This window comes from Chiloscyllium punctatum, chromosome 3 (genome assembly GCF_047496795.1).
Source record: "Chiloscyllium punctatum isolate Juve2018m chromosome 3, sChiPun1.3, whole genome shotgun sequence".
Lineage (NCBI taxonomy): Eukaryota > Metazoa > Chordata > Chondrichthyes > Orectolobiformes > Hemiscylliidae > Chiloscyllium > Chiloscyllium punctatum.
This window is the reverse complement of record NC_092741.1, coordinates 125,925,056-125,951,294: the sequence shown is the minus strand read 5'-3', so window position 1 is coordinate 125,951,294 and position 26,239 is coordinate 125,925,056. Positions and strand designations below refer to the sequence as shown.

The 26,239-nt window shown below is 40.0% G+C and overlaps 1 protein-coding gene across 4 annotated transcripts in view; it reads right to left on the bottom strand.

Moving 5' to 3' along the window:
* Positions 1 to 26,239, bottom strand: part of LOC140464874 (serine/threonine-protein kinase ICK-like) — a 75,258-nt gene that overhangs the window by 44,443 nt on the left and 4,576 nt on the right. For 2 of the 4 annotated variants that reach the window (XR_011955011.1, XM_072560448.1), the window contains exons 2-4: positions 12,817 to 13,091; positions 10,026 to 10,080; positions 9,382 to 9,503 (exon numbers count right to left, since the gene is read on the bottom strand). Coding sequence is in view for 2 of the 4 variants with exons in the window: in XM_072560448.1 (XP_072416549.1) it covers positions 9,382 to 9,503; positions 10,026 to 10,080; positions 12,817 to 12,917 (278 nt within the window). In the remaining 2 variants the exon portion in view is untranslated. Of the gene's footprint in view, positions 1 to 1,026; positions 1,139 to 9,381; positions 9,504 to 10,025; positions 10,081 to 12,816; positions 13,092 to 24,762; positions 24,837 to 26,239 lie in introns of those variants that run through there. The other 2 variants (XM_072560453.1, XM_072560463.1) reach the window with 2 other exon arrangements.

Here is a 26,239-nt window from a genome sequence, read left to right as displayed (position 1 = left end):
CACTAAACATCTGGGAAACAAAGGTCCTCTATCAACCTTCCCTTGCCACGCCACACTGCTTTCCTGAAGTTTCAGGCAAAGAGGGCAACTTTCCATTTCTTGGATACCTTTGATCAACAAAATCAAGCATGGAAGACAAAGTTCAAGATTATGAGTGGTGTGCCAGTGCAGCCTTTGGTCACTTTAGGAAATGTATTTGCAAAACAGGATCCCAAATTCAGCACCAAGCCCATGGTCCACAGAGCTGCAGTGTTATCTGCCCTCCTATACCTGCTCAGAAACATGGACTAGGTACAGCAACCACCTCAAAGCCCCAAAACCCCTTTTGGAATAAATCGGCACACTAACAACTTCTCACTCAGGTCTACATCCATAGCGTTGAAGCACTAGCCATGTTCAATCAACTTCACTGGATGGGTCATTTAGTCCAGATGCCTGACACAAGGCTCCAAAAAAGCATCCTCATTCATAGCTTTGACATGGCAAATGAGTCCCAGAAGGGCAGAGGAAATAGTGAGGACGCCTTTAAACCAAATACTAGAAAACTGCAACATCCCATTGATGCATGGGAACATTGGCCCACGACTACCTGTATCAGTGGGAAAGCATCCAAGAAGGATCTCTACATCTCAAGTCTCATCACTGACAAGCTAAAGCCAAAGAAAGAAGAAACAGAGAAAGAAGCTCATGGCAACCAGCCATCCCATCTTTCCATTCCCCCAAACTATCTGACCCACTTGCGGGGGAGAACATAAATTGTACATTAGACTCTACAATCATCCAAGAACTAGTCTTTATTGTGGAAGCGAGTCATCCTCAAACACAAGACAATCACTTTCCAAGTTAAGACACCAATTGGGGTAGCTATCAGCAAGCTGCACAATGCCTTTTCCTACTTATCCAACTCTCAGTAACAATTGAAAAGATCCCCAGTCAGACCTGTGAGATAATCCAGATCATCACAAATCAGATACTGAACTTGGAACTATTTGATATAACAAAATTCCATGCAGGTAACATACACACCTAAATGTTGCGTTTCCAGAATTTCTCACCAGACGTCAAGAGTTAGCATTGAAATTTCCTGTACTGGATGGATTGAAGTATGCCCTGAACATGTCTTCAACCACCTGGTATTTAGGTGAACATAGACAGACCTGGAGTCAAAGAACATCCATCATTCTTCCCAATTTGGTAGAACAAATCACACTCACATGGTATTCTTGTCTTTTGCAGGGTTAGAATCAACATGATTTTGCTCAAGCTTTAAACTATTAGCCATTTTTACAAAAAAAAACAAATTCTCAACACAAGCACGAAATTGCATCCAAAATGCTCTCAATTGAATTTCTTAGACCTCAATTCAAGTTTCTGATTGGATTAATTTTCAGAATGACAAACCTAAAATCTTTAATCATGTAGTGTGATCAAAACGCGTACTAGAATACAGTAACTTATTTCTTCCTCATTTCAGTACCTTGATATATTTAAGGACAATAACCTGATGCAGTTCATTCGAATCGTTTAAATGAGTTTCTCACCGAAATAAACATTTCAATCAGCATTCAATCCACTAGTGAAAATTACTTCTAAAAGAAATCCTGAATCATTTAACAGTTAAATTGGTGCACATTAGAATTCTTAGTAAATTATTTTTGCTAAGAGAAACAAAATATGCCTGGCATGTCCATGTTAAACAAATGGCAATCTAAAAAGTATTCTTAGACTACTGCCTTCATCAAAATCTCCCCGTTTAGACCTTGTGGTACAGCTAGTTACAGCAGAAACTGGTCAACTGAATTAAATATAAATCCATACTGAATTCAGACAGACTGCCCTCTTTATGCAATTCAAAAACTGATTATATATTGCTTCTACAAGAAAATTAACATGTTTACATGGGACTGAGAGCTGTGTGCCTACACTGATGCAGTTGCTGTAAATGAATTGTTAGCAAACCAAACATGTGACTAAATGAACTGATTTGACACACATCAAATCTGAACCAATCGATAAGGGTTATCTCCAAGGTTCTTTAAAGAATAGCATTGATAATTTGCACCTAATAAGACGACTCATCATTCTACAATAAATCATAATATGTGGGATATAGGGGCAGAAACTCTTCTCACAAATTAAAAAAAACCAACACGGATACTACTACAATTTAGATTTCCAACCTACTACAAAGGACTATGCGGTCATACCCAACAAGGGAATAGAAAAGAAAAAGACTGGATCTGGCAATGACCTCAAAGATATGTGGATCCACTGCTACTGAGTTTGTGGATATTGAGGAGAGTGCACATATCAGTAACCCTTGGATGCACATAATTATCCAAACAGTTGAGAATTTACTCTGGATATAATAAATTCATCTAATTATAACTAATTTTAACATGTTCCACTGACAAACAAGGTAGAAAATACATTATAGTTAAAAATGTTTAATAGGTGCATGACAACATTTTTCTTTGGAAAGCTTTTTGGATTAAAGTATAAAACTTACCTAGAATTCATTGTGTGCACATGGCAAGCATGTCTAGATATTTTCTAATTTTCTAATTATTAGACACCTCTGGAAAAGGTGAGACTTGAACTCACGCTTCCTGGCTCAGGAATACTGCCCCTGTGCTACAAGAACCCAATGCTTATTGACTGGGAATTAAGTATAACCTGCAGCAATATAAATGCAGAAACCTAACCACGAGACCATCAGGAACCTAAGCTGCATGTCTAAAAATTTTATTTTTTCATTTTTGTCTCAACAATTGAGCCAATGGAGCTCCATACATCTGAAATTCTCCAAACACTTCACGGCCAAACATAATGCATTAGCAAAAAATCAAATAGAGTACAGTATTAGAGAAGTACAGGTACAGTCATAGAGAAGTACAGCATGGAAACAGACCCCTCAGTCAAATCATTCATGCCTACCAGATATCCTAACTTAACCTAATCTCATTTGCCAGCAGTTGCCCCACAATCCCTCTAAACTCTTCCTATTCATATACCCACCCACATGCCTTTTAAATGCTGCAATTGTACCAGCCTCCACCACTTTCTCTGGCAGCTGATTCTATATTGCTGTTTGTTAACTTTTCCTAGATGCACTCTGATGTCCAGAGATACATGAATTTAAACAACAAAGGCAGCAACTGTGCAGATTTACTGCTAGAAAAGACTTTTTTTCTAATAGAGAAAAAAAATTATAGAATAGAATCACTACAGTGTGGAAGCAGGCCATTCAGCCCAGTAAGTCCACACTGACCCTCTGAAGAGCACCCAATCCTGCATTCCTCATGACTAATCCACCAAACCTATATATCTGTGGACACGATGGGCAATTTAGCATGGCCAATTCCACCTAATTTACATATCTTTAGACTGTGGGAGGAAACCGGAGCACCTGGCGGAAATCCACACAGACGTGGGGAGAACACGCAAACTTCCACAAATAGTCACCCGAAGATGGAATCAAACCCAGGTGCCTGGCGCTGTGAGGCAGCTAACCACCGAGCCGCCATGCTGCCTGAAAATTGGGCAACTTAGCAATTTAAACTTTTAGTTGAGCAAGAGGAGTATGAATTTTAAAAAATAATCCAGTGCAACAAATTGGATTCCACAGTTTGTTATAGAATTGATTATGAATTATAAACCATCTTCCATCCTACTTACTATATCCAAGCACAAAGAGTGACCTTTCTTAATTAAAAAAAGAAACTACATAACCATATCTGTTAACAATAAGTGGTTCTGTATTTTTCAGAATCAATAAATAGGGCTAGCTATTGCAGAAGCATTACATAGTGGTCAGGAACTATAAGATAAATTAACCTAACAGAGCAACAGACTGCTAAGTATTCTTGTAATGTGAGATACAATAAAATCACATTTCTTGTCATGTGCACACAATGTATTTTGGATGTGGTCTTAATCATGAATACCTTGTGCAAGAACAAGCACAGGAATCTTGTCTTAGTCTAGAAAATGAGAACGAATTGAGCTTTGTGATAACAATACTAAACCTTCACCTGAAAGATCTGTTAGAGGGAAATACTAGAATCCATTAACAACAAGGTTATTGCAGGACACTTAGAAAATCTTAATGCAATCAGGAAGAAGCAACTTTATTTTTGAAAGGTAAGGTACATTTGAGCAAGTTACAAATTTTTTCTTTTCGCAACAAAGAATTCAAGTCGAAGTTTTTCATCTTGCGCTTATCAGGACTGAAATGCAAGAAATCAACTTCAGAGAAGAAAAAACATTTTCTCATTACGATAGGAGGTGCTTTTGGATGGATACTTTTTCTCGGCCAAATGAAACAGGTTCTTGATTGACAAGGGAGTCAAAGATTATGAAGTAGACAGGAATGTGGAAGTGAGGCCGCATTTGGATCAGCTACAATTCTATCAAATGGTGGAGCAAACTTAAACAGTGAAATTCACAACAAATCTTGGAGGAACCTGTTTGGGCGAAGTTCACAGCACAGAATCACATAAGTTAATCGTTGTTTTAAGTGTGTCATGCAGAAAGGCTGCAGTAGTGAGTACAGTGGGTTCTTTCTTGATTATATGTTTTATTGAAATATGCCTCTTGATTAAACTTAAAATATAAGCCATTTCTATTAATTTAACCTGGAGCAGTGTTTTGTAGAGGAATAAGACAGTGCTATTTTCTGGGTCTTGTAGATTTTGAAGGAGCAAAAATGGCCTCTTTTTGATATGCTCTTCTTGACGGACATGGGAGTTTAGGAAGAGTTTATGGGTTACTGATGATTATATCTGCAATAAATGCCGTTGGTTGCAAATCCTATCAGATTGAATGGATCAATTGGAGAGACAGTTAGAGGCAATTTAGAAGAACAAGTGGTGGATGGCAGTTATAGTAAGGGGGAAAAGTTGCAGATATAGTCACATAGATGGGTTAAACTCCAGGAAAGGTGAGAGAGGGAGGCAGTTAGTGCAGAAGTCTTCTGTGGTTATCCCGATTTCAAACAAGTAACCTGGTTTTGGAAATGTAGGGGGTAATGGATTCTTAGGGGAACATCAATGAACAACCAAGTTTCTGGTATTGAGACAGGCTCTAATGCAACGAGGGGTACGTCAGGTTCCAAGTGATCAATTGTGTTAGGGGACTCTCTCTAGTCCGAGGTACAGACGGATGTTTCTGTGACCAGCAGCAAAAAAATCAGAATGGTATGTTGCCTCCCTGGTCGCAGGATCAAGGATGTCTCAGAGGGTGCAGAATGTTCTCTGGGGGAGAGGGGCCAGCAGGAGGTCATTGTACACAATGGAATCAAAGACATAGGAAGGGAAAAGGTTGTGATTCTGAAGGGAGATTACAGAGAGTTAGGCAGGAATTTAAAAAGGAGGTCCTCGAGAGTAGTAATATCTGGATTACTCCCGGTGCTACGAGCTAGTGAGGGCAGGAAGAGGAGGAAAGAGCAGATGAATACACGGCTGAGGAGCTGGTGTATGGGAGAAGGATTCACATTTTTGGATCATTGGAAGCTGTCTTAGGGTAGAAGTGACCTGTACAAGGAGGACGAATTGCACCTAAATTGGAAGCGGACTAATATACTGGCTGGGAGATTTGCTAGAGTTACTTGGGAGGATTTGAACTAGTAAGGTGCGGGGGATGGGAGTCAGGGAGATAGTCAGGAAAGAGATCAATCTGAGACTGATACAGTTAAGAATAGAAGTGAGTCAAACAGTATAGTCAGGGACAAAGCAAAGAACAAGGTAGGACTGATGAATTAAACTGCATTTATTTCAATGCAAGGGGCCTAACAGGGAAGGCAGATGAACTCAGGGCATGGTTAGGAACATGGGACTGGGATATCATAGTAATTACACAAACATGGATCATGGCTAGACAGGACTGGCAGCTTAATGTTCCAGGATACAAATGCTACAGCAAGGATAGGAAGGTATGTCAGAGAGGAGGGAAGAGTGGTGTTTTTGATAAAGTATAGCATTACAGCTGTACTGTGGGAGGACATTCACAGAAATACATCCAGGGAAGTTATTTGGGTGGAACTGAGAAATAAGAAAGGGAGGATCACCTTATTGGGATTGTATTATAGACCCCCCCAATCGTCAGAGGGAAATTGAGAAACAAATTTGTAAGGAGATCTCAGTTATCTTTAAGAATAATAGGGTGGTTATGGTAGGGGATTTTAACTTTCCCCAATATAGACTGGGATGGCCATAGTGTTTCAGGTTTAGATGGAGAGGAATTTGTTAAGTGTGTACAAGAAAATTTTCTGATTGAGTATGTGGATGTACCTACTAGAGAAGGTGCAAAACTTGACCTACTCTTGGGAAATAAGACAGGGCAGGTGACTGAGGTGTCAGCGGGGGAGCACTTTGGAGCCAGCGACCATAATTTTATCAGTTTTAAAATAATGATGGAAAAGGAAAGACCAGATCTAAAATTTTGAAGTTCTTAATTGGAGAAAGGCCAGTTTTGACGGTATTGGCTAAGAACTTTCAAAAGCTGATTGGGGGGTAAATGTTCGCAGGTAAAGGGACGGCTGGAAAGTGGGAAGCCTTCAGAAATGAGACAACGAGAATCTAGAGAAAGTATATTCCTGTTAGGGTGAAAGGGAAAGTTGGTAGGTATAGAAAATGCTGGATGACTAAAGAAAGTGAGTGTTTGGTTCAGAAAAAGAAGGAAACATATGTAAGGTATAGACAGGATAAACACATAAAGATGGATAAATCCCCTGGACCTGATCAGGTGTGCCCTGAAACACTGTGGGAAGCTATGGAAGTGATTGCTGGGCCTCTTGCTGAGATATCTGTATAATCATTAGTCACAGGTGAGGTGCCGGAAGACTGGAGGTTGGCAAACGTGGTGCCACTGTTTAAGATGGGCGGTAAAGACAAGCTAGGGAACTATAGACTGGTGAGCCTGACCTCGGTGGTGGGCAAGTTGTTGGAGGGAATCCTGAGGAACAGGATGCACATGTATTTGGAAAGGCAAGGACTGATTCGGGATAGTCAACATCGCTTTGTGCGTGGGAAATCATGTCTCACAAACTTGATTGAGTTTTTTGATGAAGTAACAAAGAGGATTGATGAGGTCAGAGCTGTAAATGTGATCTATATGGACTTCAGTAAGGCGTTCAACAAGGTTCCCCATGGTAGACTGGTTAGCAAGGTTAGATCTCATGGAATACAGGGAGAACTAGCCTTTTGGATACAGAACTGGCTCAAAGGTAGAAGAACTGGCTCAAAGGTGGTGGTGGAGGGTTGTTTTTCAGACTGGACGCCTGTGACCAGTGGAGTTCCACAAGGATCAGCGCTGGGTCGACAACTTTTCGTCATTTATATAAATGATTTGGAAGTGAGCAGAAGAGGTACACTTAGTACGTTTGCAGATGACACCAAAATTGGAGATGTAGTGGACAGTGAAGAAGGCTGCCACAGATTACAACAGGATCTTGACCAGATGGGCCAATGGGCTGAGAAGTGGCAGATGGAGTTTAATATAGATATCTTAACTGGACTCATACACTTAATGGCCAGTCCTGGGGCATGTTGCTGAACAAAGAGACCTTGGAGTGCAGGTTCATAGCTCCTTGAAAGTGAAGTCGCTGGTAGATAGGATAGCAAAGAAGGCATTTGGTATGCTTTCCTTTATTGGTCAGAGTATTGAGTACAGGAGTTGGGAGGTCATGTTACGACTGTACAGGACACTGGTTACGCCATTGTTGGAATATTGCATGCAATTCTGGTCTCCTTCCTATCAGGTAAATGTTGTGAAACTTGAAAGGGTTCAGAAAAGATTTTTACAAGGATGTTGCCAGGGTTGGAAAATTTGAGCTATAGGGAGAGGTTGAATAGGCTGGGGCTGTTTTCCCTGGAACGTCAGAGGCTGAGGGGTGACCTTATAGAGGTTTATAAAATTATGAGGGACATGGATAGGATAAATAGACAAAGTCTTTTTTCTGGGGTCGGGGAATCCAGAACTAGAGGGCATAGGTTTAGGGTGAGAGGGGAAAGATATAAAAGAGACCTAAGGGGCAACGTTTTCACGCAGAGGGTGGTACTTGTATGGAATGAGCTGCCAGAGGACGTGGTGAAAGCTGGTACAATTGCAACATTTAAAAGGCATTTGAATAGGTATATGAATAGGAAGGATTTGAAGGGATATGGGCCAGGTGCTGGCAGGTGGGACTAGAATGGGTTGGGATATCTGGTCAGCATGGACGGGTTGGACCAAAGGGTCTGCTTCTGTGCTGTATATCTCTATGACTCTATGCCTATAACTGAACTGCCTACACATGCTCCAAATTCGTAAGTACAAAAACTGGGATAATTTTTGAGTTTTGTTCCTATTAAGACAATAGACTGGAATACTGATTCTTATTAACACATAGTCCCAATATGAGTTCTTGGATTGCAGTTGAGCAGAAACTCATGCAATATTTGTCACATATTAAATTGCAGATTTCCCTTGGTTTCACAGTCTACTAATATCAGCACAAATAATTCGGCACAAATTTGGCAAACAGACTTTGATTTACTTATTAGATAAACAAACACATTTATGATTTCCTATTCATTAATAATAGTTGAGACCTACAGCAAACAATTTTCTTTTGAAGAAGTGACAAAGAAGATTGAAGAAGGCCTATTTGGTAGATGTTGCCTATTTGGACTTCAGCAAGGCATTCAACAAGCTTCCACATTGTTAAATGGTTAGCAAAGTTGGATCACATGGAATCCAGGAGGATCTGGCTAATTGGATATAAAATTGGCTTGAAGTTAAGAGACAGAGGGTAGCGGTGCAGGCTTGTTTTTCAGCTTCTGACACTCCAGAGAAAAGAGTCCTAGCATATTCAACATCTCCTTATAGTTCAAGCCTCCAACCCTGGCAACATCCTTGTAAATCTTTTAGGGGAGTCCAAAACTAGAGGGCATAAGTTTAAGGTGAGACAGGAAAGCTTTAAAAGCAGCTTAAGGGGCAAATTTTTCATGCAGAGGGTGGTGTGTGCATGGAATAGGCTACCAGAGGAAGTAGTGGAGGCTGGTATAATTACAACATTTAAAAGGCATATGGATGTGTATATGAATAGAAAGGGTTTACAGGGAATATGGACCAAATGCAGGCAAGTGGGACTACATCAGATAAGGATATCTGGTCAGCATGGATGAGTTGGACCAAAGGGGCTGTTTCTGTGCGTATAGCTCTATGACTTGATGCTACAACATTATTGGTGTTGTGGTGGACTTTAAACCCTTAGCTTTGGGACACTGAGTATGCCATGCCAATATGCATGAACCATATTAACAGTTTTTAAACAACTTTATTTCCCATGAACAGTGACCAGATTTAGTTCTGAGAAGAAATTGTGAAGCCCTGTATTACCTGTCTTTCATCAGTTGGTAGAGATTTTCCTTCATATATTCAAACACAAAGTAGAGGTGATCATTTTCTCTTACAACTTCTTTCAGTTTGATTACGTTCGCATGGTTTAATTTCTTAAGTGACTAGAATGAGAAAAGAATCAAACTTAATTAATATTTAAATTCTTGGAATGAGAGGACAATCCAACATAACCTAAAAAAGAAGTTAAGAGGGAGATAAGAAGGTGAAGACCTAAACAGACTAGCAACATGAAGGCTCTGTCAACCTTGATGATACAGCTTCATTTACAAAATCTTGAGCAGGCTCCCAGCCAACAAACTGGTCAGACTGAGAGTCAGGTTGTACAACAGAAGTAGAAGTCATCAACAGGAGACAGTAGTTAAAGATCTATGGAGATAGCCTCTCAATCAAATTGGTTGGGGACACTCTGGTTGTGACTGAACAGGAGAAAAGTCATAACAACTGAACCATGTTCAAGCGAAACACAACCTTAAGCAGATAATTAACAAAGCAGTGTTAATATAGCTCTTCATGCAAAGCAAGTGGCTTCCCTGTTAAACAAGTGATCCAAAAACAGAAAATGTTTGAGCACAATTATCTCAGAAGAAAAATCTGATGGTAAAACAAACATGAATTGAAATTACCTTGACTTCTCTGAGATTCATACATTCATCCCAAGAATAGAATTTCCTCTTCATTCTATTAAAAGAAAGTAACCAATTTTGCAAGTGAAACTAACTTATTTACTTGAACAGGAAGCATTGTTAACACATACACCATTTAACAGAGGCTTGGCGCAGAAAGTTTTGTTTTTTGAAAAGAAATTCATAATGTCATGTTACGCTAATGTTATAAACCTTCAATTAATACGTTTAAATTTGGACAGATTATTAAAAATGCCACTGCAAATCATACAATCTTGGGTGCTTTGAGCTGCAGACATCCCAAGCTTCAAGCAAATTACCTAATTAAATATAGAAATTGATAGTCATCCAGGAAATTTATATATATTGTTAAGGATGAATCAACAAAAATAACTATAGAGTTCCATCAAACCTGACTCTGCCTCATCACAGACCAAAGGAAAGATTGAAACTCAATATGCCCAATTGTCTTCCATTGTACAGTAGTTCTTATTCAATGTAGGCTAATGAATCTCAAATGATGCCAAACAGCAACACAGATGATTGATTTCAATATATACACTGTGTTTAGAAAAACGTCTGAACTAGTAGAAGTCACACAATGAGAGAAAACTTCTGTGGTCCGATTTTAAAAATCAGAAGGCAGCTGATAGTGACAAACAATTCCATCCTAAACCAAACAAGTAATTTAAGCTGCCTAAGAAATAAACAGAAAAATCTTGAAAAACGGAAGATCCAAAAAAAGAAAACAATTCCTCAACTTGTTCCAATTTTGAGTTCAATCAATAAACAACCTCCTGAAAAATTTAACTATAAGAAAAATATTTTACTACAAAACCTTTGCTTTACAAGCCTTTCATTGTAACATTAAAGCATCACCTTCATCAATAAACTATAAGCCTGCCAAGCGAAAGACTGAGTTGTTGATCCAAGACAGATAGATACGACCTGCAACACCTTTAAACCTTTGACCTCTAGCATTTGGTGTGACGCAAGAGGGGAAAAATTTAAAAAGGTCCTGAGGAATAACTTCTTTCACACAGAGCGAAACGTGTATATGGAACGAAGTACCAGAGGAAGTGTTAGAGGTGGGTACAAGTACAAGACTTAAGACATTTGGACTTGTACATGAACAGGAAAGTTTAGAGGGATACCACATTGGGACGAGTTCAGTTTCAGAAACCTGATCGGCATGGATGAGGTGGACCAAAGGGTCTGTTTCTGTGCTAATGATTCCATGTACCTAATTTATGCGAGAGTGTGAAAGCAGTCACGATTAAAAATCCAGGATAAGAGTGTGATAGCAAATAATAGAATTTACATAAAAATGAAACACTGCACATGCTGAAATTAGAACAACATGCTGGAAAAATGCAACATATCTAACAATATCTGTGGAGGAAGCAGCGATAACGTTTCACGTCCAATAGGGTCATTTCAGACTCGAAGCGTTAACTTTATTTCTCTCTCCACAGATGCTGCTAGACCTGGTTATTTTCTCCAACATTTGGTTCTTAGTGTCATAGAGGCATACAGCACAGAAACAGACCCTTCGGTCCAACTGGTCTATGCTGACCAGGATTCCCAAACTAAACCAACCCAACTTGTCTGCATTTGGCCCATATCCCTCTAAACCTTTCTATTCATAAACCCATCCAAATGTCTTTTAAATGTTGTAACTGTACCTGCATCTCCCATTTCCTCAGTAAGTTCATTCCCCAAACAAACCACCCTGTATGTCAAAACATTGCCTCTCAGGCTCCCTTTAAATCTCTCTGTCACCTTAAAAAAAAAAGCCCCCTAGTTCTGAATTCCCCTACACAAAGGAACAGCCCTTTGCTATTCACCTTACCGGTTATATAAACAAAAACTGAAAAGAAGTTTCTGAAAGTTAACTGGGCACATACACTCTTGGGCAAGAAAACAAACTCCTCTGAGACAAGGAGGCCAATCATAGGCTGGGGAAAAAGGAAGACACAGATTCAGTCTATGACAAAACCTTTCTTCAGTTGAGGAGAAAAACAAGGTAAATCCCCAAAAATTGGCTGGAAATAATGAACTTCCTGGGTACTCCCATTAGCTGTACATTCTTGGAAAATTGCTATGGGCTAGTATCGCCACTCAATTACTTGGTAATAATTAACTGACTGCCAATTGTGTGTTTTTTTAAAGTTAAATATCAGAAGTGAGAGAACAGTCAAATTCTTATATCAGGGCAATGTTTTCTACAGCAGAAGGTTGAAAAGCCATAGCTGAATATCCCCATTTCTTTAGTTGCTTTACATTACTGAAAAAGGATTACGAACACCATCCTGATTTCAGCATAATATTTCAGCTCAAAACTATCTTTTAGTACAATATATTTTGACAAATTGGTTTCATGCATTGATCAGAAGTTCTTATTTAACAAGTTAAATAATCTTGGTTGTACAGACAAGGGGCAAATGTAATTCTGGACCACAACTACCCTTTATTGGCTGGCTGAAGAATGGGAAATCTCCAGCTCCTTAACTAAGCCAACCTCCAACTCAAAGAACGTAACTGCATCCTAATTACAGTAATATTTAAAAAGCATTGCCAGAACAGTGCAGTAATACACAAATAGTCTCTGGACGCAACCTTAAAGGAAGACTTATTATTTAAATTTTCTCTGCAACTAAGTACAGCCTCCAAACATCCACCATTGTGAACAGGAAACCACATTACTAGGAATTACAATTTGCAGTGCATTGTACCCACTATTCAGGTGAGACATGCCTATGAAGTACAGTAGTAAAACAAAGTCACTTACTTTTTAATAGCAACTAGCTCTCCTGAATCTATACTTCTTCCCATGAGAACGGAGCCATATGTTCCATCCCCAAGTTGCTTCATAGTGGTGTAACGATTCATGACAATGCAGAGTCTCTGTACTCACAGCAGCGCTTGAAATGTACCCAAGGTTCCTCACTTTGTGGAAAGAAATTATTTAGACAAAATCTTCTGTTAGCGCAGCAACATGTTATGTAGCCATTCGCATCGAGGTCTATACCAATTACGACAGGCATATTTTGGAAGTGATTTTACCTGTACATGGATTGAAAAGAATTTAAGAAATAAATTAGATTTAAACAAAAATATTCCACTGGCTATTAAAAATTCTCTCTACAGTAGAACATTTCATAATTTTGAGGATATTTGCAATAATATTCCTATGAAATCAACTAAGTGAAATAAAGAGGTCTTGCCAGGGACAGAAAAATTTTGACAGAACATTAAACCATGGTCTGATCTGCCTATTCAACTAAGCTTATAAGATCTATTTACTTAGACAACTTTGGCCAACATTCTTACTTCTGGCAATTTCTCCTATAACGTCGTAATTGCATTCTAGCGAAACCTTGTTTAATAGGAAATCACTCAATACAAACAATGGGGCCTACAGGAAAAGTGGGGTTAGAGATGGACCAGCAAAAAAAACCTCAAATTGCTCAAAAATCACTCAAAAAAGTCTAACACAATGTATAGCATAGCCTGAATGAAGGTATAATCGTATTATTCAAAACATAAATAAGTTTTAGACAGTACATTATTAATGCAGGGGCAGAGGGTGGCCATGATGTATAAGGTAGACTCCTCATTCCTGTTGAGTAAACTATATTACATATTCTCTCTTTTATGCTTTATAATATCTAGTTTCTCTTCCAGTGTTATAGCCTTGCTTTTGCATTCACCACCCACAATTTTATCACCAGGATGCTTCTCACCAAGATTCTTGTCAGAGACTGGCTCCAATGTAACGAGGGGTACGTCGGCTTCCAAGAGATCAATTGTGTTAGGGGATTCTGTAGTCAGAGGTACAGACAGACGATTCTGTGGCCAGCAGAAAAAAAGCAGAATGGTGTGTTGTTTCCCTGGTGCCAAGATCAAGGATATCTCAGAGAGGGTGCAGAATGTTCTCACGGTGGATGGGCCAACAGAAGGTCACTGTCCACATTGGAACCAATGACATTGGAAGGGAAAAGGTTGAGACTCTGAAGGGAGATTACAGAGAGTTAGGTAGAAATTTAAAAAGGAGGTCCTCAAGGGTAGCAATATCTGGGTTACTCCCAGTGCTACGAGCTAGTGAGGGCAGGAATAGGAGGACAGAGCAGATGAATGCATGGCTGAGGAGCTGGTGTATGGGAGAAGGATTCACATTTTTGGATCATTGGAACCGCTTTTGGGGTAGATGTGACCTGTACAAGGAGGACGGATTACCCCTAAATTGGAAGGGGACTAATATACTGGCAGGGAAATATGCTAGAACTGCTTGGGAGGATTTAACTAGTAAGGTGGAGGGGGTGGGATCTAGGGAGATAGAGAGGAAAGAGATCGATCGGAGACGGGTACAGCTGAGAACAGAAGTGAGTCAAACAGTCAGGGACAAGGTAGGACTAATAAATTAAACTGCATTTATTTCAATGCAAGGGGACTAACAGGGAAGGCAGATGAACTCAGGGCATGGTTAGGAACATGGGACTGGGATATCATAGCAATTACGGAAACATGGCTCAGGGATGGGCAGGACTGGCAGCTTAATGTTCCAAGATACAAATGCTACAGGAAGGATAGAAAGGGAGGCAAAAGAAGAGGGGGAGTGGCATTTTTGATAAGGAATAACATTACAGCTCTGCTAAGGGAGGATATTCCCATAAATACATCCAGGGAAGTTATTTGGGTGGAACTGAGAAATAAGAAAGGGATGATCACCTTATTGGGATTGTATTGTAGATCCCCCAATAGTCAGAGGGAAATTGAGGAACAAACTTGTAAGGAGATCTCAGCTATCTGTAAGGATAATAGAGTGGGGGATTTTAACTTTCCAAACATCGACTGGGACTGCCATAGTGTTAAAGGTTTAGATGGAGAGGAATTTCTTAAGTGTGTACAAGACAATTTTCTGATTCAGTATGTGGATCTACCTACTAGAGAAGGTCCAAAACTTGACCTACTCTTGGGAAATAAGGCAGGGCAGGTGACTGAGGTGTCAGTGGGGGAGCATTTTGGGGTCAGCAACCATAATTCTATTCGTTTTAAAATAGTGATGGAAAAGGATAGACCAGATCTAAAAGTTGAATTTCTAAATTGGAGAAAGGCCAATTTTGACGGTATTAGGCAAAAACTTTCAAAAGCTGATTGGAGGCAGATGTTTGCAGGTAAAGGGATGGCTGGAAAATGGGAAGCCTTCAGAAATGAGATAACAAGAATCCAGAGAAAGTATATTCCTGTCAGGGTAAAAGGAAAGGCTGGTAGGTATAGGGAATGCTGGATGACTAAAGAAATTGAGGGTTTGGTTCAGAAAAAGAAGGAAGCATATGTCAGGTATAGACAGGATAGATCGAGTGAATCCTTAGAAGAGTATAAAGAAAGTAGGAGTATACTTAAGAGGGAAATCAGAAGGGCAAAAAGGGGACATGAGATAACTTTGGCAAATAGAATTAAGGGGAATCCAAAGGGATTTTACAAATATATTAAGGACAATAGGGTAACGAGGGAAAGAATAGGGCCCCTCAAAGATCAGGAAGGCGATCTTTGTGTGGAGCCACAGAAAATGGGGGAAGATACTAAATGAATATTTTGCATCAGGATTTACTGTGGAAAAGGATATGGAAGATATAGACTGTAGGGAAATAGATGGTGACATCTTGCAAAATGTCCAGATTACAGAGGAGGAAGTGCTGGATGTCTTGAAACACAAAGGCGGAAAAATCCCCAGGACTTGATCAGGTATACCCGAAAACTCTGTGGGAAGCTAGAGAAGTGACTGCTGGGCCTCTTGCTGAGATATTTGTATCATCGATAGTGACGGTGAGGTGCCCGAAGACTGGAGTTTGGCAAACATGGTGCCACTGTTTAAAAAGGGTGATAAGGACAAGCCAGGGAACGATAGACCAGGTGAGCCTGACCTCGGTGGTGGGCAAGTTGTTGGAGGGAATCCTGAGGGATAGGATGTACATGTATTTGGAAAGGCAAGGACTGATTAGGGATAGTCAACATGGCTTTGTGCGTGGGAAATCATGTCTCACAAACTTGATTGAGTTTTTGATGAAGTAACAAAGAAGATTGATAAGGACAGAGCAGTAGATGTGATCTATATGGACTTCAGTAAGGCGTTCGACAAGGTTCCCCATGGGAGACTGGTTAGCAAGGTTAGATCTCATGGAATACAGGGAGAACTAGCCATTTGGATACAGAACTGACTCAAAGATAGAAGACATAGGGTGGTGGTGGAGGGTTGTTTTTCAGACTGGACGCTTGTGACCAGTGGAGTGCCACAAGGATCAGTGCTGGGCCCTCTACTTTTTGTCATTTACATAAATGATTTGGATGTGAGCATAAGAGGTACAGTTAGTAAGTTTGCAGATGACACCAAAATTGGAGGTGTAGTGGACAGCGAAGAGGGTTACCTCAGATTACAACAGGATCTGGACCAGATGGGCCAATGGGCTGAAAGGTGGCAGATGGAGTTTAATTCAGCTAAATGCGAGGTGCTGCATTTTGGGAAAGCAAATCTTAGCAGGACTTATACACTTAATGGTAAGGTCCTCAGGAGTGTTGCTGAACGAAGAGACCTTGGAGTGCAGGTTCATAGCTCCTGGAAAGTGGAGTCGCTGTTAGATAGGATAGTGAAGAAGGCATTTGGTATGCTTTCCTTTATTGGTCAGAGTATTGAGTACAGGAGTTGGGAGGTCATGTTGCAGCTGTACAGGACATTGGTTAGGCCACTGTTGGAATGCTGCGTGCAATTCTGGTCTCCTTCCTATCGGAAAGATGTTGCGAAACTTGAAAGGGTTCAGAAAAGACTTACAAGGATGTTGCCAGTGTTGGAGGATCTGAGCTACAGGGAGAGGTTGAACATGCTGGGGCTGTTTTCCCTGGAGCGTCGGAGGCTGAGGGGTGACCTTACAGAGGTTTACAAAATTATGAGGGGCATGGATAGGATAAATAGGCATAGTCTTTTCCTGGGGTCGGGGAGTCAAGAACTAGAGGGCATAGGTTTAGGGCGAGGGGGGGGGGGGGGGGGGGAGGGGGTGGGGGGAGAGATATAAAAGAGACCCAAGGGGCAACATTTTCACGCAGAGGGTGGTACGTGTATGGAATGAGCTGCCAGAGGCTGTGGTGGAGGCTGGTACAATTGCAACATTTAAGAGGCATTTGGATGGGTATATGAATAGGAAAGGTTTGGAGGGATATGGGTCGGGTGCTGGCAGGTGGGACTAGATTGGGTTGGGATATCTGATCGGCATGGACGGGTTAGATTAGATTAGATTAGATTCTCTATTGTGTGGAAACAGGCCCTTCGGGTTGGACCGAAGGGTCTGTTTCCGTGCTGTACATCTCTATGACTATGACTATGCCTCTGCATTTTTTAAAAAAAAAAGAGATAATCTAGGAGGAACCTCAATGTATCTCTCTCAGAAAGCTACTTTCTGTACAGTACCTCTCAGAAAGCTGCTTTGTTGGCAGCTGACATCAGCGCATGTGCAGAACGGCGTGGAGACATCAGCATGTTCGCAGAATGAAGCGAGCAAAACAATCACTATTGGAATCACGGATTAAAAGGGAACAAAACTGCAAATTAGGAATCTCTATTTTCTACAGTCAGTATAAAGACAATTAGAAAGCAAATCCAGCAAGAATAAGAGAGACTAAGGGCAAGATGTAATTTGAGAGAGGGTAAATCAATCCATCAACTCTTGGAATTTCCACCTCATACAATTCCACTTCTTCCATAAACATGTTTCCCTATTCTTTCATTAACAAAGGGCACTTGTTGTGAACTTGCCACTGTTTTTCCTCCAAGATTGGCCCATTATTTCAACTACTTACCTCTTTCCTGCCTTGAGATCTTTTTCCTTTCATCCATGCGTAAAGCACTTCAGGTAATTTTTAAATATTAAAAGATGTGACGGTTAGTTCTGAAGGTTAGAGCATGATTCTAATAATGGGAGAAAATGAAGACTGCAGATGCTGGAGATCAGAGCTGAAAAATGTGTTGCTGGAAAAGCACAGCAGGTCAGGCAGCATCCAAGGAGCAGGAGAATCGACGCTTCGGGCATAAACCCTTCTTCAGGAATGAGCATAGTTCTAATAATACCAAGGTCACAGGTACTTCGCCAATTTTGCTGGTTGCTAAGCAAGCCTGAAGGAGATGGTACTGTTGTAGTTCACGGAGGCCTCCAATCTTACCCTATCCAACATTTGAAAGTGGAGAGGATACCCCTACAGTTGTACAAAGTTTTTCTCCATAACAGAGTGTCTGTGGCCACTTGCAGACTGTAACAACATTTACCTCCTCCACTCCTCACCATGGTTACATTTCTATTCATGACCAAGGCCAAGAGTGAATTTTGCAATTACCTTTTTTTGTCACATGTTCAAAGGTGAAAACTCCCAATTTTGAAATGATAGCCCTCCCCCTTAAACCTCCTTCCCTTATGGCCCTCCCTGGCACTTTGTCCCTGCACTCATCCAGCCATCCCAATCCTCTAGCATGCTTTTACTGCATCTTCAACAACAACTCAACCACAATCCAACTGACCAGAACCTTCCTCCAATCCCCACCCTTTCAGCTAACCAGAACTCCCTCTAGCCTAAGTACCACTACCTTCCTCCCCATTTCTTCACCCAAATGCATGACACCACCTTCATCTAAATCCCCTTAGCCCAAAGATATGGTATGCTCTTTCCACATCCTACTCATCCCAGACAGCTGGACACACATCCTTGCCCACACATTTCCCACCTGATGGGCAGCCTTCCTTATGCAACCAAAAGCTTGTCACTCCTTCACCACCCCAACTCCTTCCTCACCCAAATGCTAGAACATTCCACCCCTCTCTCACTGAACAACTGGGAGAAGAATGCACCTTCCATACCCCCTCAACAGACAACCTGGAGCTCCAAATGCCCAGAGCCCTCATCCTATACCCTCCCTCTAAACTGCCCAAATCCATCATTTCTCACGCAATGCCATCTTTCCCTGTCCTACATCCTCCCCAACACTTTACCTCCAAACTGTCTGGCATTTATCCACCCTCCTCTCAACTGCTTTCTTACTCTGCACCCCTATGTTATCACGTTCTTCACCTCCTCTGCCCTCTACTTGCCCTAGCCATCTCTGATTGCCAGGACACTGTCAATCCCACCTGTCTCCTTCCAAATCAACCAGCAGCCTTCATACCTTGCCCAAATGCCTGCCTTTTTCTCTCTTTCTCCCTACCACTCTTTCACCCAAACGCTAGCTCCCTCTCCCCATTGCTGCTTTTTTACTAAAGACCTGGTGCATTACCGCCCTGCAAACATCTACCTCACCTGACAGCCCAGGTGTCCTCTTTCCTCACCCTCCACCCAACACCTTCTTCCCCAAGCAACTCCCTCACTCAACTGCAGTTTCCCCTTCTCTCACGGTCTCCACTTTATGATCTCTCAGCACTGTCTTCCCCTATCCTCTTCCTTACCTGGACACCCAGAGCCCTGTTCTCCGCCCACCACACCAGCCATCTCATTTTCCCTCAAGTGTCTAACATCCAGCACCCTTTGTCAACCCTTCCCAACATCATCCCATTCCTCCCTCCCATCCACAAACATCAACTCTCTTCACATCACACTTCAGGACCCAATCCCCTTCCCACCCAGGGCACACATCCAAATCTCCCATCATTTATTAACTTCAGATTATCCAAAACTGTACTTTATATATCTTAACATTCACCAAGTATTTTTCATCCATCACCACTGTCTTTATGAGCCTACCTAGATTCAAATCCATATAACAACTGTTGCATGTTTCTCATACCCAATAAAAGCTCTCCACAGTTTTGTCTCTTTTTTTAAAAGCTTCAAAACCTCCATCCTTGGAAATCTTGACTCAGAATTCAGCTTCTCATGTATTTCCCCCACATTAATGTTCCACATGTAAAACTTCTCCGAGACTTTCTACCTCTGTAACCATCTTAAAGTTTTACTTTGCTAATCATGGCCAAGCTTTGAATGTTTTCATCTTTGACTCCACACCTATTTAGCTCTCTGTGAAGCATTGTGGAATATGATTTGAATGGCACTGTACAAGCAATATTTGAGTTTTAGTGTCCAAGACTTCCACCCTTACGTGTGTAGTGAACAAGCCAACAAGGGTACAGTACATACTAAATATATTAAATTATTAGATTTCTATATCACATTTCTTCTTTCTGCTACAGAAATGGGAACATCATGCTTTGGCACACAACCTACCCTTTAACCTGATCCAGACAGCCATCATTATGCTTTTTAAAAATCTGTTGAGCTTCTACCACAGACTTGCAATAGCAGTATCGCTCAAGTGAATTTTAACTGACTCCCAGACATTTACTTTCAAGTAAATTCATCATTTTTATAATGTTTTATCACTGCATAAATGGACACAACACAAAATATCCTGTTTACTGTATAACCCAGAAGTGATTACATTCAGCTTTTGTCAAGATGACCTAAACCTAATCCCCTAAGATATAATCAGACAGCTTAGCCTATGTCACAAGAGACATTAATCTACCAACACTTTTTCTTAATTTCTTAGCATTCCATATTAGACTAGCACCTTGCTGTTCAAAACTGTTTTGAAACCTGGGATTTCAATACACAATATATATGATAGTGGTATGAAGCTTATTTAGACTTAGAACATTACAGCGCAGTACAGGCCCTTCGGCCCTCGATGTTACGCCACCCTGTCATACTAATCTGAAGTCCATCCCACCTACACTAGTCCACGTACGTCCATATGCCTGTCCAATGACGACTTAAATGCACTTAAACTTGGCGAATCTACTACCGTTGCAGGCAAAGCATTCCATACCCTTACTACTCTCTGAGCAGTTTAGAAAGTGTCCATTGCAAATCCTCATATACTTGAACACTTACTTACTGTATATAGAATAACACCAAAAATTGTTTTACGGATTGGAGTGTTTATGTCCAACAAGACCAAATGACAATGCGAATAGAGCAATTTATAGGATAACGTTCAGTGCAACGGGAATATTAAATTGTATTCTCCACTTTATTTCCAATATTTATGTCCTTACCCATGTCTTCATTAACTTGAACCCAAACAACTCGTATTCTTGATGGACACCCGAGTTCTAACCTCGGTGAAGTCCAAACAATCCAGAACTCTACTATTCATCTCTTATCTCAGTATATATCCTGTTCACCCATGACCCACAAAGACAAAAAAAAGACGTAAAATATAGTGAAAAGTGCTCACTTCTATAGGAAAAAATACAAACATAACCATGAATTAATGGTCTTGGGGAAATGGCCATCAGTAAATTATAGCAATCTTCACTGAACTGCTCTGAAATCAGAGCAGTAGTAAAATTATTATTGAAAACATAAATACATCTCGGTCAAAAGGCTACATGTTTAACAATGTGCTAACTGCAGAAAAGTTCAGATTATGCTGCTACACATAAATTTACTTCATGAATGGAGTTTAATATTATTTTACAGCTATTCTTCTGTTCTCAAAGTACATAATTTTATGCAATTATTTATTTAAAATGTGCTCACGTCACTTTTGAATGTCACAGATCAAGAGTGAATAAAATAAAGCTGCCACAAAATTTTGCATTATGTTGAGCTTTGATGCTTCCTTTCCATCATGTGTAAAACCTACTGGGCAGAAAGAAACTTGCAAAGTATTTTCTATGTTTTAGGTGCCCCCAAAGGTATTCTTCAGGAATCAGTCACAACTGCAGCTGACACTTTCCAAATGTGACAATAAGTATACAGGTATTGGGAATTTTTAATGGATTCTAACTTATCTTTGCACGCAATTTAGCTTCCTGGCTGTTTTTGCATTACGACTTTCACGCCTTCTGTTTGTCTTGATGCCAAATACACCATTACATGTAAGTTACCCAAATTTTCATTCAAAGTAACTGCAAGGCATGACTAAAGATGGAAATCAAAGTTGCTATCAGAGAGACTCGATTCCACCTTTAGTTTTGCCAAAACAGCACTTCACTTTCTGCCTTCCCACTCAAATACACCAAGTAGCTAGGTTCCTGCATTTAAACTGTAAATATGAAGTTCATTCATCAAAAGAAACATTGTCAATTCATTTCACGTCTTAGCATTCCTTCAATGTAATTTTAAAAGTTTCATTTTAGTCAGTTTTTCTGGCACTGATAATTAACTACATGGGTGGAATTTTACTACCTCAGATTTTATTTACCGATCAAAGTTTGAGTGTGGAATTTCATCTCTCTGATAGCAACTTTTTGATTTCTATATTTAGTTATGCCTTGAACACAAATTTGGGCAACTTGCGTATAATGGCATATTTGGCATCAAGGGAAACAGAAGGTGTGCAAGTCGTAATGCAGAAACATTACGCAACTTCATAAAAGTATGAAATTGATAATTGTCTGCATTATTTGAAACAAGTATAGATTAATCAAGCACAGAAACTTGAAAGTGCAATTTCAAAGATTCTGCTGAATAATGTGAAGACCAAGAAAATGGAACTATGAAACTACCATGTTGAAAAGGCCAATTTTGGTTCATTAGTGTTTTTTAGGGAAGATCATCTGCTGCCTTTATCCAGCTCAGCCCAAAAGGGACACCAAACCACTGCAATATGATTGACCCTTAAATATTTTCAGTGCAATTAAAAGTAGCATAGATTTCATGAGAAAATTAAAACCCAAATAATTGGCTTGCCATATCAATGTTAGAGAATCAGCTCCCTTGATTTGACAGGATAAACCCAAACATATATGGGTATGCAAATTCATTCCCAAAATTTTAGTTCCTTTTCAAAACGTGGAATAGTAATTGAGGGAAAATTAGATGACCGCCTTCAAGTAGAATCCTGCACTGTGAAATTACCTTTGGTACAATAAGTACATCTATCCCCAGGGATTTGTTCGTTTTGATTCCTTTGAGCATGTCTGAATTAGAGTCCAAGCCACAAAATTCTGCTTAGAGCATGTTCTACAATAATAGCAAGGTCACCAGCATTCTACCATTGAATACGTTGGAAAAATAATGTGAATATACTAACTATTTTGTGCTCATTTTTGTTCCTATCGCAAAGCTTCAGGATTCCCATTTAATATTTTATTGCACGAAAAGAATATATTAGCATTGTTTGGCATCGGAACTTATCCACCATTTCCAACTTCTTTACTCAACAAACAATACTTTTAATGCATTTCGGAAGATAGTGAAGGACTATTTTCAGTATGACTTTCATGAATGAACAATGCTAATTACTGGCAGGAGGGGAACTTAGAGCTATGCAAAATGTTATTTACTGAACTTGTTAAAACATATGATCAGAAAACAAAAGTTATCAAGTGTAACTGGAGATTCTGTTTAATCACTAATCAAAAGTACATGTCACTTCGAAATGTGCAGCAATAATTCCAATGCAACAATGAAAGTGCTTGGATGCGAGGATTTTGAAAAAGCATCATGCTGGACATGTGAAATTATTGTACTCAGCACTCAGACTGAAACAAACCAAGCGTACATTGTGTCTTACCAAATTCATATGCAGTCTCAAATGAGCATTGAGAGTTTAGTACTTGTATGCCATACAGATATCACTAGCATAAGCCATAGCAGGTACAATCTATCATAGTTAACAACATCACAAAGATGTGTGATGTGCATAAAATGCACTGATGTATGTTGGGCCATATTTTCAAGTTTGGGTACTAGTTCACCAAATAAGTACAATGACAAGTCATATGACTATTTACTGAGATTAATCTTGAACAATAATTTATACATTATGCTGCTAAAACTCTTATTAAGGTACCAGAAAGAATGGGATATCTCTATTACAATTATAAATGTAATAAGTTCAACATTTCACACAATATCTACATATGCACAGTGAATTTGGTTTCCTGATTTACACAAAAGAACTACTTAAATAACTGAAAAGCTGACATTTAATTTAAACTTACTGAGTCTGTAATGGATAAACTGTACTAACATACAAAGGTGGCCAAATAGCTAGCTGCTAGGCAACCTACGGTTTGTTTGAATATTCCGGTTTACATTCAGAACTGTTGACAAAACACAATACTGACACTTCTTTTTACATGCAGATGCTGAACTAGCAATGTACACAAGTGTACATAGCACTAACTTGTCTTCAAGTGCAAACTACAGCTTTAATACCTACATTTATTGAAAATTAACAATTTAGGTGGTTCAACTACTGAGGAATACTACTTTGAACTGTAGAATCATTAGGTGAAATGACCAGCGCAGAAATAATACAAATTTACATACCCACCGATATTAGACAAGATTTTAATCCACACGCACATGATAATTTTCTTGGTTTCTGGGTCTTCTAATACAAATTTTGAAAATAATTAAATTCAGAGAAGAGAGGCAAGGGATTTTATTATTCAAAAATTCCCAGGAGAAACAATTCATTAGGTGCAGCACAAGATGGTGATTTTAAACAACTTGATAACATGCAGAAAAACATGTCAAAACATTGAGTTAGAAGGCACATTTCAGAGAAAGACAAGGGCCAGTTTTAAAAGTAGGAAGGAAGCAGAGATAAAACAGTAGAAAATTACAAACACAAAAAGTCTAGTGTTCAAGAAGCGTAGCATTACTACAGGAAAGCAAGCAAATTAAGATCAGATGGGAGAAAGTAATTCAGGGATTCTAAAGCAAGATTTCTACATCAACTTACTTTGGTGGCCATCTTCAACAATTCTAGATTCTGGAACAGTTTGCGCAGGTTGGAAGGTATGAAATGTAACCCCACTATTTAAGAAAGGAGGGAGAGGGGAAACTGTGAACTACAAATTTTTAGATAATTAATTAAAGGGTGCGTTAACTACACACTTGTAAAATCATGGTAGGACTACACAGAAGCATCTTAAATTTATACAAAGGGACTCATGAGTGTATACTGAGCAGAATAGATGAATGGAGGGTGGGGGAATGCATAGATATGGAGAGCTTGGATTTAGCGTCATTCAGCATGGAAATAGACCGTTCAGTCCAACTTGTCCATGCCAACCAGGTTTCCTAAACTGAATTAGTCTCAAGACAGGTTTGACCCATATACTTCGAAAACTTGTACCCGCCTCTACCACTTCCTCAGGCAATTCATTACTTATACGCAACATCCTCTGAGTGAACAAGTTGGCCCTCAGGACCCTTCTAAATCTTTCCCTTCTTACCTTAAACCTATGCCATCTAGTTTTCAAATCCCCTACCATATTGGGGGGGGGGGGGGGGACACCTCACTTCATCACCTTACCTAGATCTCATGATTTTACAAACCTCTGTAAGGTCACCCCCTCAGCCTCCATTCTCCAGTGAAAAATATCCCAGCTTATTCAACCTCTCCTTGCAACTCAAACTCTCCAGTCTTGGTAACATTCTTATAAATCAGTTTTTCTTTCACCCTTTCCATAGAAGGATGATTAGAATGGTATTCAATACTCTAAAAGCCTTGGGCAACTGTGTGGAATCTGCACATTCTCTTTGTGTCAGCATGGGTTTCCTCCAGGTGCTCCGCTTTCATTCCACAGTCCAAAGATGTGCAGGTTAGGTGGATTGGCCATGCTAAATTGCCCTCAGTGTCCAGAGATGTACAGGCTAGGTGGATTAACTATGGGAAATACAGGGTCACAGGGATAGTTTGGGAGGATGGGATGCTCATTTGGAGCATCAGTGTGGACTCAATGGGCCAACTGGCCTGCAGGGATTCTTCTACAATTTTAAAAAGAAATGCAGACTCACAAATGTCTTGTTCAGACACAACATGGCATCCCAACTCCAATATTTAATGTTCTGACCAATTAAGGCTAACGTACCAAATGCCTTTTTACCACCCTGTCTACTTGTGATACCACTTTCACGGAACTATGTACCTGCACTCCTCGGTCTCTGTTTAACACTCCCGAGGGCCCTACCATTAACTAATTCTTGCCTTGGTTAGGCTTCCCAAAATGCAACACCTCGCATTTAACTCAATTAAACTCCACCAATCACTCGTCGGCCCATTGGCCCAGCTGATCAAGATCTCATTGTACTCTTAGACACCTTCTTCGCTGTTTACTATACTAACAATTTTGGTGTCATCCGCAAACTTACTAATCATTCCTCCTAAATTCTATCCAAAATGTTTATATAAATGAGAAAAAACAATGGACCTG